At 39.2% G+C, this 15,910-nt stretch overlaps 1 protein-coding gene across 5 annotated transcripts in view; it reads left to right on the forward strand.

Annotated features, from left to right (window-relative positions):
• The window catches only part of sema5a (sema domain, seven thrombospondin repeats (type 1 and type 1-like), transmembrane domain (TM) and short cytoplasmic domain, (semaphorin) 5A), a 166,896-nt gene that overhangs the window by 96,305 nt on the left and 54,681 nt on the right, over window positions 1-15,910 (forward strand). For all 5 annotated transcript variants that reach the window (XM_052016670.1, XM_052016671.1, XM_052016669.1 and 2 more), the window contains 3 exons: window positions 1,364-1,481; window positions 10,937-11,118; window positions 11,365-11,508. In XM_052016670.1, coding sequence (XP_051872630.1) covers window positions 1,364-1,481; window positions 10,937-11,118; window positions 11,365-11,508 — 444 coding nt within the window. The remainder of the gene's footprint in view (window positions 1-1,363; window positions 1,482-10,936; window positions 11,119-11,364; window positions 11,509-15,910) is intronic.

Genomic DNA, 15,910 nt, shown 5'->3' on the forward strand with positions numbered 1-15,910 from the left:
ATATTAGTGGACCTCTTTTTTTTATCTACACTGTTGTGCATGCCAAAGTTAGTCTATGATCACCTCGATGGGAGGCTATTGCTCCAGTTATACTGTTTGGTGGCTTCTTCTATTGTGTCCATACAACTATGTGGCTAGTTGTATTATTTTTAAAAATGTTGACTTTCAGATTTAGACAAGGTCTAAATATGATTGAAGCATTGGGTGGAACCTCCTCCTCTCTGTATTCCCACCAATGCAGAGATTTTGACCTCAAATTATTTTGAATATTCTCAAAACTATTACTAGGGGAATTTTGTCAGATAAAAAGGATCCTAAAATATTCTCAGCATTTGATGCCATTTGCACTGACATTAATATCAACATGATAGAAATAATTAACAGACAAATAATTATCATGGCATAATTGAAGCAACATATATTTAAACAAATTATTAGTCAGCTTTTATTATTAGCTGAGCTCGGGTAGATAGAGCCTTTTTCCCATGGTAGGGGTATCAAAAACAGGGCACAGGTTTAAGGTGAGAGGAAGGAGTTTTAAAGGGGATCTGAGGGGAAAGTTTTGTACATGGAGAGTGGTTGATATTTGGAACTCGCTGTCAGAGGAGGTAGTGGAATCAGATGCAATCAGTATGTTTAAGCGACATTTAGACAGGCAATTCATTAGGCAAGGCATAGAAGGATATAGACCTAATATGGGCAAATGGGATTAGTGTAGATGTGCAAAAAGGTCGGCATGTATGTGATAGGCCAAAGGGCAAGTTTATTGTGCTATATAACTCTGATTCAATAAGTCTTAAGTTTCTAGCCTGTATTTCTCTGAGTGTGCTTTAGGAGGGTTGAAGAAGAATTGTGCCTACACTCCCAACCTGACCTCCCAGCTTTTATCATTGACTCTTATCTATTATGAAGCAAAGGCTCCAAATGATGGGGTTCAGTGGTAGAGGTCTCACAGGCTATGATCCTGCTGTAATTGCTGGGGCATAGTCCTCATAGATTCTCAGATTCAAGTTGTTTAATCATATACACTGCCACCAGTAAGAGGGATACAGACCACAAATATTTGTGGTCTTTGTCCCTCTTACTGATCATAAATCTCACTTATAAGCTTTTCAAGTGTGTTGATAGCTGTGAAAATAGATTAAGCTCTGCTACAGATTCACAAGGACTGCTTTTGTCTCAAATTGCTGACCTTATGACTTTGAGACAAAGAACAAAAGACACAAGTCTGGCTGGCCCAAATATGCACACATACATGCATTTCAAAGTTCCACATTGTGTTGATGCATTTCATTGGTGTGCTTTGCAATTTTATGAGCAGGTTAAATCCAAAAATTTAAAAGATGATCTCTTTATCCTGCAGTTCATGTGTGGGAGCTCGAGACCCTTACTGTGGCTGGGACTTGGTCCTAAAGAAATGTACAACATTAGAAGAGAGTATGAGTATGACCCAGTGGGAGCAAAACATCAGCTTGTGCCCAGTGAGTATAAAAATAGTAAGCTACTTCCACTAACAAAGTTCCCTTCTCCTTGCAAAGTTTAGAATTTTTGCAATAGAATGAAAAGTTGAAATCGTCAAAGCAAAAAAATAACTGTTACCTGTTCTCGTTTAATCTTCAGATCTTCACTGCAGATTTATGTATGAAGTTAATGTGGAGAAAGATTTAATTTCATAAAATGCTATATCTGCTGATCTCACATTTGCATTTTCCCCTTTCTTTAGCATTGTGATTTTGTTTTTGGGGAGAGACCGTAATTATGACCATGTGCCCATTCTGTTATATATAACAGCCAAATAGTTTTCAGTCACAGGCTCTTAATTGATTATAAGAGGTTTATAGTTGAATGTATCTTCAGCCACCATTGCCATCTGTTTTTTAGTTGAGGTTGGGCTCTGTGTGGATTCCCTCTGGTGAAATGATATAGTATGTTTTCTGTCCACTGCCCCAGCCTCACTCTGAGATTGTTCAGAGCTGTAAGATGGGCTCCAGGGCAGCTCTGCCAGATGAAAGGAATTTACAGTTGAGAGGAAGAATGAAAAGTGCTGCTTTAATGCCAGAGTGAGGGGCCGGCACACTCCAATGATTTTCTTCATGATCTTTACCAGAGGCCTAAATATGGTGATTGATTAAAACAGAAGAGAAGGGCAGGGTGCCCACCATTAGGTCTCTTCCCTTCAAAATAAGCTTCAGTCAACTTGCTATTTACCTTCTCAGGATGCGCTGCCATTAGTTACCTTCCAATAACTGGGGTGGTGGTGGTACCTTAACATAGGAAAGGCTTCTTGGCCTTTGCATGTTCACTAAGATTTAAATGCAGGGTTAGTGTGGGGTGAGGGTGGTGGGGGGGGGGGGGGTGTCAACATTCCAGGTACCAATAGAGGGGAGAGAAAGAAGAAGAATTCTGAATGGTGTTTCCCTGATATTTATTGCAACTATCACTAAGTGTGGTATGTTCATTCAATGATCGTTTGGTTGCCACATGCTGTGCTTTTCACCTAAACAAAATAAATCATTATGTTCTTTCATCAACATCCTTGTGTTGAAATCGATATTTGAAACAGGAGATACCTGGCTTTCGTTAAAGATTTGTGCAGTGGTTCTTTTTTTTTGATTTCATGGTATTGATCATCTTCAGCAAGTGATTGTTGTCTATTCTTTTTAAATGCGATTGCTGCCATAAGGTTTTGTTTGGGTGATAAAATTGCTTAAAAGGTATCATCAGAAGAGGATTAGATATTTCGCAATTCCCTTTACTGATTCTGGAAATGAAGATAACAGATTTAATATTGTGGTTTCTTGTGGTTCCAAGAAGCATGGAGATTACGCACCACTCAAGGATTATATGGGACCTAATACATGGGTCACTACTTAACTGGGAAGTAGATGGTGATGAGGGAGGAAATCCATACTTGGGCTTTCATGTAGGCAGGGAGGTTGGTATTTTATTAAATGATCAAACTAAGTTATTAGGAATAGAAGAAAAAAGTGGAATTATGATGAAAAAAATTACTTCTCCAGCTGTTCAGTGCCCTCTAATGATGTAAGAGAAGTTTAATGCTTTTACTTTATTACAAATGGCATCCAGGAAATATACACTGGCAGAAATGTTGACAGAATTGCCTTGTGTTTCTTACAATCATTTCTAATTCCAGCAGCATTGCAGAGTTAATGCAAAAGTATTTGAAAGGAAAGAAGAAAATCTGCCAAGTTTTCAAATTAATTTTCTACGTAATTTTGTGTTCACTTCTGAAAGGTGTCATTTCAGCATCTTGCCTTAGCATGTGTAGCACTGCATAACCCCGCTACCTCCACCCCCATTCTCTGATGGAGCTTGGCTATATGGCTAATTATGAGTGGATCTATGTTTTGGAGTCAAGGAATTGGATTAAGACAGAAAATAATCAGGCAGAATTTGTGGAGAGAGAAATGGAGATAACATTTCATCAGAACTGGAACATTTCAGATTTCTAGTACTGGCAAATATTTCTGATCTTCAATTTCAGGAACTGCTTTAAGCCTTCCTAATTTATTCTTTGTTTAATAAAAATTGGACACCCATCAATATTCTGTGATGGCAACTCAGCAATGGAGGTTTTGAAACATGCTGTTTCAGAAAATGATTGTGTTTATATGAGAAGTTGAACACTGTATGGTATGGGGTTTAGTTTTGCATGAAGTATTGTGAACAAGAGGCTGGATAAGGGGGATGGGATTCTAAATAAAACCATCTCAAGGTAGGTACCTTTAATGTAACTAAACTTCGAATTTTGTTTCAGTAAATAAAATGCTTAGTTTAATGATATACATGTACCTGGTTAGGATGTACTCAAAGCAGTTCTATGTGATTCTTCTCCTGACATGGAATCTCCCTGGGTGGAGGCATGCGTTGCTATAGCAGGCATGGAGTTTATGCATCCAGTTAGAGGCAATCCATGGTTTGTGACTTTACTTTTTGAGGCCACCATTGCCTCATCATGGAAGTCTCCTTGTACAGACTTTTTGAGGGGAGGAACAGTAATTTTTCACAATGACCATGCTTCTCAGATACTATATTCATTATAGCCAGCCAGACTTGTGGCTATTAAAAACTAATCTCTTAAAGCTGAACTATTAGTTTATTATTTCATGTATACCTGCAGGCTTTGGAGATTCTGCTTTCAGTTCCCCTTTTGTATGATAGAATGGGATGAGGAGGAAAGGAAGAGAAAGTAGAGGTATCATTTGACCGTTGTAAGAAATAACCACCCCACCACTTTGGCACTAACTGTGATTCTCAGTTAATGGACAATGACTGAGCAGCCCTAACTCAGGTTACTCAGGAAACAGATGTAGAGTTGCACCACCTTCTTTCCTGAAGTAGAACTAGTATTGGCCATTGACCACAGCCCTTAACTTTAATGCTTTTGGCTCTCCACGTTAGCCTTGGAGCAGTCAGGCACTTTACCGACTTTGCTGATTCCTGCTTTATCAAAGAGGTGACTGGTGCATATTTCAGCAGGTTCTATTCCTTCAATTCACAGCTGGTCAATGACCAACAACATTGTATTAAGCAAATCCAGAGAGCAGGCAGCATTTTATTTGATTTAAGATTATTATCCTAACCAGATATATTTGAAGGCAAATTCAAGCTGAAGGAATGATTATGTGGAAACCACGTATGGTCTCTTCAGTTCTCGCTAATGATGTCCTTGCAGCAGCTGCAAGTGGAAGTGAAGCCCATGCAACTAACATAATTATCAATGACATTTTGAAGTTGTGCTTCAGATATTTCGTTGGATCAGAAGCTCCTTATTGTACCAACATGCAAATTATCGGAGATACTCACTGTTTGGAATATGAAGCCGCATACCTTTATATAAAAGTTTAACCGAGGAAGAGGAAGATAACAATTTGTAATGTAATAGCCTGGAAAGTGCCAGGAAGCAAAAAGTTGCAGATGCTGTAAATTAGAAATAAAAGCAGAAGATGTTGTATGTTAGGCAGCATCAATGGAACAAGATCTAGGGTTAGCTGTTCAGATCAACACCACTCTTAAAGACCCCAGGTGTCAGCCACTGATCAGGGGGCTATAGCTGGTTATGGCAAATGCACAAACAAGATGCAATTGACAAAGCAACTCTCCTATCCACACGAACCTGCAAGTGTGCTGGTTTCAATAGGCAACTGGTGAGAGATCAATAGATACAATTTATTCTAATGCATTTATATTGTCTACAATTAGAAATCAACATTCACATATACAGCTTATTAGTTTATCTTGTGTTCTATATGAGTGATGCTAGTATATTTTCTCCTTTATCTGGTGTAATATGCATGGCTTCCATCCTTCAAACTGAGGGTTGTTTAAATGTTGCCCTATGTGGGGGTCTGGGGTCTACCTGTGCAGTATTGGAAAGAAGATGAGAATGCCCTGCAACTAATTTGTTCAATGATTACAGCAAGTTGCACCTTGAATGTTGAAGAAAATCCGAGAAACCATAGAGAAACATAATGTGACATTATAAAAGATAACAAATAAAACTAAGATTGAGGGGTAACAAAAAACTGCTTAAAAGAAGTAGTTTTTAAGAAGGATCCTTAAGAATCACAAGTGAAGCTGTTGGTTTAGTGAGACATTTGCAGAGCATGGATTGCAGATGCCCCAGCTGAATGAGATGGAGAGAGGGATACAGAAAAGATGAGAGTCATAGGGTGGAGGGTGTTGCAGGATAAAGAAGGCAAGTCCAGGAAGGATTTTAAACATAAAAGTTTAAATTTGAAGATGTTGTGCATTGGAGTGATCAGAACCTGTGCAGTGTAGATTATAGACAGCAGTTTTTGAAGAACTAGCAACACTTCCAAATCCATTAGCAGAGTAATGGAAGCGTCAAGTAAGACAGTAACAAAAAGTATGGAAGAGGGTTTCAGCAGCAGGTAAGTGGAACTGAAATAGAAATCAGAGTTGGAACCCGATCATAAGTCCTTAAGTGATATTGATGGGTGTTTGTAGATGAAGAAGTGGAGAGAGAGCAAGGACTGAGGGGAAATTCAGGGTGAACTTGCCACTTTGTGAATGGCAAAATATTTTATTGGCCACTGTTTTCTAGGTTAGAATGGAACAACAGAAGGCTGGACATTGAAGGAGGATGGTTGTTTGACAGTCAAGGCTGGATAGAATTTCCAAGGATGAGGGAGGATAATGCATCACAGCCATAGTCACATGACTTGCATTAACATGGCTGTAGATATATAATGTGCTTCTAAAAGATTTTTTTATTTTGAGACAATATATGATTAATTTGAGAATATTTATTTTAAAAGATAAAAATAAACATGCAGATTTCACTAACCCATTCATTGATTTAATCATTATACGGTCCTCCTTATTGAATAAGATGTCTTCTTAAAATTTTTTTCCTGGTGAAAGTATTTTTCAAATTTGTTACATTTTAAGAAAGCAGCGTCCTGAAGTTCACTCAATGAATAACAATCAAATTGGTAATGCAAAAGATCGAAGGGGCACGATAAAAGGTTACAGGAAATATTGAAGGTTATGAGGTACCCAGGGGAGAGGCAGATGGAAATATCTCTTAATACATTTCGTGCTAAAGAATGAATAGTGCTAACAGAATGCTGAATTGTATAGCCATGTCAGCAGAGTATAGATCTGCGATACTCTGATGAACTGCTGAGTGCTCTGTTCGCACCCAGGATAAATTTATTCAGCTGCAGTTCACTCAAGATCTGGTGGCACTGCTGAGAAGGTCACCAGGTTGAGCCCTACGATCAGAGAGTTGACATGAGAATTGGAAAGAAATGTGGAGTTTGAATACTGAAAGGAGGTGAATGAGACCTTATAGCATTGTGACCATAATAAATTAAGCAGAGTAGAAAGGTAATCTAATGCTGCAATTAACAAAAGAAATGGGACCATTTTGGTAATTCTGTGATCTTGAATGGGGAGCCATTGAAGAGGAAGTGAAGTTGGTGAAAGGGCTGCAGTATTTTAGCACTGGTACTATTACTGACAGTTCCAATGTACAGGGATGCCATTAAGTTGTTCAGTTGTTTCAAAACAGGAACAGAAGTAGGTTCACTTAGGTTCATGAGTTTGTTCCGTCACTTACTAAGATTGCAGTGAATCTGTTTATTTATTTGCAAGACTTTAGAAAACCATCTGGAGAAAAAGTTGTATCAAGAATGCGTTTGGCAATTATCTATCCACAACCATTCACTCACTCCACCACCGATGCACAGAAGTACCATCTACAGGATGTTCTGCAGCAACTCACCAAGACTCCTTAGACAGCACCTTCCAAACCCACAACCTCCACCATCGAGAAGGACGAGGACAGCAAAAACGTGGGAACGCCACCGCCTGGAAGTTGCCCTCCAAGACACACACCACCTTGACTTGGAAATGTATTTCCTCACTGTCACTGGGTCAAAATCCTGGAACTCTCCCTAACAGCACTGTGGGTATCCCCACTCCTCAAGGACTGCAGCAGTTCAAGAAGGCAGCTCACCACCATTTGGCCCATCGAGTCTGCTCTGCCATTCAATCATGGTTGATTTTGATTTTCAACCCCATTCTCCCATCTTCTCCCTGAAACCCTTAAACCCCCTTACCATTGGTAGCTCCTGGGTAAACCTGTAGTGGTTAGTGGTCAGTAATGTGAAGAACAGATTATACTTTGCCACGTTTGCAGAAGGACAATTATTTCATTTGCCTTTTGCAAAGGGGACAGCAGCACTTGGTTAAGCTTAATCCATTACTTTTTGCAGAAGTTGATCTGTGACCTAATTCCATTGTTCCGTTTCCTTTCATGTCTTTCGTTCACAAAATTTTATCAATCTCAGAAACATTTAAAGCAGCCGTCTAAACCCACCCCTGGATTTGATGGCTATCTGGGCATTGAAGGGTGGGGCCTCCTCATTGCATCACTGGAAACCCTGTTGCCATTGAGAGCATGCTGTTGGACACTGAATACATGGTTGGTTTCTCATGTCTGGACCAGGTGTGTGGGTAGGAGGAGTGTTGTGGATGACAATTCTGGGTGCAGGGGAACCCAGAAAAAAATTCGCCCCATGAATTTTAAAATAATGTTTTAAATAATGTGTGTTTTGTTTATGATGTTTGAGCCTATAGCCTCTCATGAAAATTTCACCTTCATTTTGCACTCTAAAATATTTAATATTAGGTAAAGATAATGTCTAGTCCTCATTTGTTTTCTATGAGAATGTTTCAATGTGAAAGCTAGTTTAATAGATGACTGCATGTCCACTAGAACTGACACCTGACAGCAACTGACACTGGAAAAGGGGAAATATCTGCCCAGAGAGTGATAGCTATTTGTTGATCAGCTGTCTTGAACATCAGTTGGCCAACCTCCTGAAGCATTTATTTACAGAAAGGTTTCAATGTTTGTGGTTATCTTGTTAAAATAATGGGAACTATTAATAGAAGAATGAGCTAATTGGATCAAATGCTTTCCCTCAACTGTACTTTGTGATCTTTATGCCAAAGACAGATAAGTCTCCAGTAACTGGATAACATTAGTGTTAGCTTGATTTCTCCATTAACTTCAATGGAGATTTTATAACCTATTAAATCTGTCTTAATGGTGCATGGAGGGTTTTAACAGGAATCAGCAAACGTGTTGCCTTGGTGAAATTCCTAAAGCACACTTTTCTGCTTGGTTTGTCAGTCTGCAATAAAACACAGACCCCACTGCAGTACAACCTCAATTATTAGTGCTCTTGGGGTCCACATTCTGAGTTATCCATCAAACTGTTTGCAGGTAATTGGAAATCAGCTGCCTTGTGCATCTGCTCATAACTCCAGCTGCAAGCCCTGCTACATTCCCAAAGGAGGCGAAAAAAACACTTCTCTGCATCCACTATGGATCCCTGACTGTGGAGGTGTTAAAGGCACTGTGCACTCTTTTCCAGTGATCTAGTTTACAGCTCTACTGAGCTGAACAGAACCGCTGATGTAAAAATTATTGCTAATTGTGCTACTTTAAAGCTGAATCTCTGGAGGTCTGTGGCTGGTCTGAGACCTGAGCTCATGAATGAATGAGTAATGGAGCTTTGTGCAGACAGTTCAGCTAATCCTGATACACTCCTGGAAGCAGATCATTATGCAACAACAGTAATGGAAGAGTGAGCTGCAAGAGAGGATGGAGCTGTGGTTGGGGAGTGGTGTAGCAAACAGTATTGAGCTTTAATTTGTGAGGAAGCAATGGATCTGCATTCTCATCGTGCTCCCCAAGTCCCCGGTTAAGCAGACTCAGGCCTGATTATTTCTTGGACTTGAGAGCACCTGGGAACACCAGGTGCAGGCAGTTTATTGAATGGGGAAACAGGTGATCCAACCAACAGGCTGAAGTCATGAAACCTGGTCACATTCCATATGTCAGAGGAAAAATGTGGAATCTTGATATTTTACTAGTTCCCATTATTAGGCAGCAATTCATTCCAAGGAACAGGAAATTGAAGTTCAAATATATCTGGGAGGAATTCCCCCTCCGGGAAACTCCATAATCTCACTAATAGGGTTCTAATCCACAGACCCACCAGCAGATGTTTGGTAATTTGCCTGCCTAATCCATTCCATATATTTCTTCTTGGTACTTACTAATATGCTTTTATTTTGAGCAATTTAATTAGGAGGTTGTCCTTTACCCTCTCTCCAAATTTAATCCCTTACATAATGCATAATTAAACAGGCATTTATCTTTAGAAGTAAACTGAAATATTGTAAAAGGATTAAATCAAATATTTTTCATGATATGGACCTCCAAAGTATCAAGTTGTCGCACAGAAATGTGCTAATAGACTATTCTTCAAAAGTTACTTAAATTATGTAACTTTTAAAAACAACAGGTTAGAAATTCTTTGTTTTCTTAGGTTGCAGAGGGGAGGGAGGGGCAGACTGTGCCAATGTTAAGTGAGGCCAAGAGGGTCTCAAGATGTGTGGTAGAACCAGGAAAATCCTGTCCTTGTGCACTGGGCTCTGCTCCTCAATGTCTCATCATGGCTGGGTAAGAGGGGAGTGGATGGGTGGAGACTGGGGATGGTGATGTGCTGAGGCAAAATTATCAGTTGGGGTGAGGATCATGGTGGGAAGAGTAGAGAAAGGATCAAAATGGATTGGACAGAAAGAGAATATCAGAATGGCAGGAGGGAATGGTTTAAAATGATTAGGAGCCAGAGCAGAATAATAAAGCAGGGAAGGAGATTGGGGAGTAGGAGTCCAAGGAGAATTTGGGAGAGGGTGGTCAAAAGAGAAGATTGGGAACGTGATCCTCACAATCAGAACAGGGAGGTGATTGATGAGGTGGAGTCAGGTGGAAGATCATTGGAGGTGGGGGCAATCACTCAAGTTGTTAAGGAGGAAACTCAAAGATGACTGATGCATCTTCAGAGGCTCTTGACTGCTAGACTCCTGGGTAGGAGGCCAGGTAAGACCTGTATCTGCTGTCCAGTCTTGCACAGTTTGCTAGCCTACAGCTACAGAGAATTGCACTCCCAATTTGTAAGAATATTCCAGACATACATAAAGTACTCTTGTTGTGATTAATGATTAGATTTTAGATAAAGTTCTTTTGTGCAATCTGTAAAAAGGTATGTTGTCCAACTTTTTCTAGCTAAAAGTGTTTTGATTGGACTGGTATTCTGTTTCATCAGCTGTATTTTGCAAGCGAATAGTTTCAACCCAGATGGTTAGCACATTGTGTTGAATGGAATTATGCATTCCAATGACAACACAAAATGGATTACAGTTGTAAGAACCATCATAGATCTGAATAAAGTTATGACATAAACAGAAGTACATTAAGTCATTTCAAAGTATGAAATAACTTCTGCCTGTTTTTGTTATACAAGCAATGTAAGCCATTTCTTTTGAATGCTATTTTGTGTCCTGACATTATTGTATGTTTGCCTTTTAGATAAGAAACATGACAATGGATGGTGCTTTTGGATCTTGGTCACCATGGAGACACTGCAGCCATACTGATGGCAACACCATTGGTTTATGCATCTGTAGAACCCGCTCATGCGATAGTCCAGCTCCACAGTGTGGAGGGCGACAGTGTGAGGGTCCCAGCATGGAGGTTGCAAATTGTTCCAGGTAAGCAAAAATAATGGAATTAATACTGTATTAAAAATTATGAACAGTATGAGTGTCATTTTACCTCATTTACACTTTTTAATAATCATGTCCAGGTGTTCACATAAAATATTAATAAATATTGGATCACCTGAAAAATTTAAGTGATTTTCACTTTATCCTTGCGATGTGGCCGAGAGATAAAAGTGATATGAATCTTTATCCATTCTCATTTCTTTCAATTGTTCAACTGAAATTGTTTAACAGAAATGGTGGTTGGACTCCTTGGACACTGTGGTCTCCTTGCAGTACAAGTTGTGGGATTGGATTTCAGGTCCGACAGCGGTCTTGTAGCAACCCAACTCCTCGACATGGAGGGCGCGTCTGTGTTGGACAAAATCGTGAAGAGCGGTACGTCCAAGTCTTTGATATACGATTGATTTTAAAGAGTGTTTCTTCTGTGGCTGCAATATTTGTGTTCTGGGTTGAATACCAGGACTTCCAGGTTATGGTTGTTTCAATGAAAGCTCAGTAACAAACTAGTTTTCACATTAGACTGAATCTGAAAGGCTTGCCTAGAATCCTCTCAGCAGTGAAGTTTGCAAAGGAATGGTGCTCACAGTTCACAAGCCCAACATCTGCTTGCAGACTTTTTTTAAAAAGGTTTTTGATTGGAAATTTACTGTCATTGGACATCAATACCTATTTATCAAAGTACCTTGGTGCTCAAAGTCATACACACGGAAACGGACACATCATGCCACCATGTCTGTGTTGACCATCAAGCAGTACCATCTCCACTAATCCCACTTATCCCCTCAGATCCCTTTCAACTTCCCCTGCCACCCACCCATATCAGGTGCAATTTACAGCAACCATTTAATCTACCAAGGCCATGTTCTTTGGCATGTGGGGGGAAACCAGAGCACCCAGGGAAAACCCATGTAATCACTAGGAGAAAGTGCAACTCCACACAGACAGCACCTAAGGTCAGGATTGAACCCTGGTCTCTGGAACTGTGAGATAGCAGCACTAATGGCTGCCACGCTGTCTTGCCCTAGGATGGTGGAGGTTGATTTAGTCCCGTAACGTACTACCTCCTGCCTAAGAACATCCTTTCCCATAACTGATCAGTAACCTACTGTTTTCCATTTCACTGTTACCTGACTGATTTTAGCAACCTTGAAGATTTGGACAAAAGTATAAGAAAAGAAGAAATGTCACAAGCTCACGAAATTAAAAAAAAATCTGGATTTTTGTTTTGGAAACATTTATTTCTTCAGTGTTTGAATCATTAAAAAGGCAGGATCAGCTTCCTCTCCCAAGATCTGATGATTTTATTTCATACCATCTTAACAAAGGGAGTGATTTGTTTGGGAAAATCAGTTGAGTGGAAAGATGTGTAAAGTGCAGAAAGGACCGCATATCAGTGCTTAAAAACAGGAGTTACCACACATCTGAATGCAAAGGGGTTCTACTACATAATCCATTGTATCAAATTTTGGCATTACTTTTTACATAATGAGGAAAAATATGAGAGTTGTGCTAAATTTTTGTGGGAAGAACCTCACGACTGCTTGGCCAGTTGATCATAGCGTGGTTGATTCTATACCCTATTCACTTTCTGGCCTAATCCCTGTACCATTTGATCCTGTGGTGTCCAAAAAATATACCAGTTTCAATCCAGACCATGTTGCATGACTGCATGCACAGTACTCTGTTGATGGTGGATTCCTAAGATTCATGACCCTCATCTTCATTCTAAATGACTGACCCCCTTTTCCTGATGCTAGCTCTGGATGCTCCAGCCTGACAAAACAGCCAATTGGCATCTACCTTAGTAAGATACAACACTGAAACAGACCCTTCAGCCATCGAGTCCATGCCAACTATCAAGTACTCATACTTACACTAATCCTATCCTAACCCATTTTATTCTCTCGCCCCTTCCCACCCCCCTCCTCCCCCGCAATTTTACCACTCATCTACACATAAGTAACAACTTACTAATTAATCTACCAACCCACACGTCTTTGGGTGTGTGAGGAAACACATGCAGTCACAGGGAAAAGTACAAACTCCACACAGACACCACTGGAGGTCAGGATTGAACTTGGGTCGCTGGAGCTGTGAGACAGCAGATCTACTAGCTGCACCACTGTGCTGCCCCAATTGCACCTTATTCATAATTCCCTTTCAGAATCTTGTATGTTTGAATGATATCACCTCATTATTATAAACCCCGATGAATTATAGTTAAGTCTTACTCTATCTTTCCCCTTAGGATAAACCACTTGTTTCAAGAATTATCCTAATGAATCTATGTTACACTGCCTCCAAGGCAATATGGCCTTCCTTGGATATGAAGATGAAACTGCTTGGTACATTAAAACACTGTCCAGTTGCATAAAAACCTTATTCTTATATTCTAACCCATTTGCAATGAAGGCCACCAACTATTTGCCTTCCTATTTGCTTACTGTACCTGAATATTAATTTCCTGCATTTTGTGAGACAGCTCACTGAGGATTACCAAGATTGGGTGAAAAGTGGACATGTTGCCAAAGATCAGATCTGATCTTAATGAATGGCAGAGCAAGGTCAAGGGACCACACATACAACTTCTACTTCAATTTGTTATGTTTCTTAGGATCACTCTGTATTCTAATATTCTTCTAATTTCTTACCATATAAATATATCCTGTTTTTCAGTTCTTCCTACCAAACAGAATAACCTCCCATTTTCCTACATTTAACTCTACTGCAATGTTCCACCACCCCGCAGCTTGTCTTCCTATTGGGCTTTGTATCATCAACAAGTTTGGATACATTATGTTCTTCTTTTCATCTAAATCATTAATATGGATTGCAGTTAGCTGGGCAAGCAGCACTGATCAGCATGGAGCCCCATAAGAATGCTGGCCAGCATGAAAAAAAATTGTTTACTCCTCTTCTGTCCTTTAACCAATCTTCTCTGCTAATATACTGCCTCGACCCTGTGAGCTCTTATTTTTCTGGAGTTCTTGAAAAATGCATAAATCTTTTGAACCAATTAATGGAAAACTGTCAAAAATGTATTAAGTTACAAATCCTTTTAAAACCAATACATAATAAAATTTTCAGTTTCTTTTGAAGCTGTGCATTTAACCTGTAGTCCAGATTCAGCAGTTTTGTCGCTTCAATATCATGTTACACTACAAGGCATAAATCACAGCAGTCAGCCTGATCCGAATTGGTTTTATGCATTATGATACCTCTCCTGTGTAACTGCTATTTTTTTTAATATGTTGTACATGCTGTCACCTTGATTTTTAAGCAAAGTGACTGACTCATTTTTGAGTAGTGTGGATAGAAAGGCCATATTAAAGATAATTTTGTTATTTTCTAATGTATAATTTATTTCGATCCTGAATTTTTAAATCAAGAATTTGTGAGGGGTTAATAAATCGGTATAAGTCATTGGCCAAGCTATGAATAATGAACTATTCTACTCAGGGGTCCTAAAATTGCAAATTTATTCCAGCCACGGAAAAGGTACAAGACAAATTCACTAGAATGATGGTAAGGTTGAGTGATTCTGCATTTCTGTTCTACTATAGGGGTCACTTTCTGTCAGAAATAGGCCTACAACATTGATTCTGTAGGCTATGACCCCTGTAAGATAAGGTCCCTATTGGGAGTTCAGAAACACCCACAGAGATATGATATAAGAATAGAATTCTGTAGCTGTAATTGGTAAGGTGGAGCAGATGGCCTGATGGGGGGGTGGGGTGTGTTGGCTGTGGTGTAGTTGGTGCCAGGGCAAGGAAAGAGAAGTTAATTTGGGTAGTGTTTCCAAAGAATTTGAGGAATTAGTAGTGACAACTTAGTTCAGTGAAACGAGAACATACAGTAAATATAGGATAGGATTAGCTTTAAAAGAACACTGAGAAAGTTGGTTAGATTTTTTTTCGCCCCAACAATAAGTTACTGGAAATAACTGCAAATAGATGCTGAAGCAAGCCAATAACAGCAAACTAGAGAAAATCTTAACTGCATAGTTCAGCATTCACTTTACTTTGTTGTAGTGGTTTGGACAGGTTGAGCATTGAACAGGATTGACCTCAGGTGGACTATTTTGATACTTCCATGGAGTTGTGATATGTTGTTTCTTCTTGTGGGGGCTGCATCTATCATGATATAATGTCACATGGCACCATTTCATCAATTTGCACTGCTTTCCCTTCTTTCAGTTAATGCTATGTGCCAATATAAGCATTTTTTGAGTTTCTGAATTAAAATCATTTATACAAATTCATATTCTTTGTGGTTGGATTTTGTGTCAAAATCATGTTGCAATGAATTCACATTTGGGTCAAATGTTTTAGGGTATCAGTGATATTGTATGTTTAAGAATCTGGCTCTCTGCAATTTGTAAGTATTAGATTTACTAGAACTATCTTGCAATGTCTAGAAATAACCTATAATGCAATGCAAAGGTTACTTGGAGCTAAGCAACAGGGCTGTGATAATATTCATGTTTTAATCAAAACTGTAAACTCAAAGCAAGAATTGGCAAGGAAAAGCATTGAGCTAATTTAATAATTTGTTTCTCAATCAGCAATGACATTTTAGTCCTCTATCACAATGTTGCTATTTCTATCTGTATTTTGCAGCTTGATACGGCTGTTTCCTTTTCAAAAAGAAAATTTCAGAGATAATGTTTGAAATCTTTAATCTCTTTTGTGGCACTTAAAGAAGCGTAGTCTTCTGAGAGTGTGACCCTGATTTTCCTTTCACTCTGAAAGAAGTGGTGTGTGAGTAATGTACCTTG

This window comes from Pristis pectinata, chromosome 5 (assembly GCF_009764475.1).
Source record: "Pristis pectinata isolate sPriPec2 chromosome 5, sPriPec2.1.pri, whole genome shotgun sequence".
In the NCBI taxonomy this organism is placed as follows: domain Eukaryota; kingdom Metazoa; phylum Chordata; class Chondrichthyes; order Rhinopristiformes; family Pristidae; genus Pristis; species Pristis pectinata.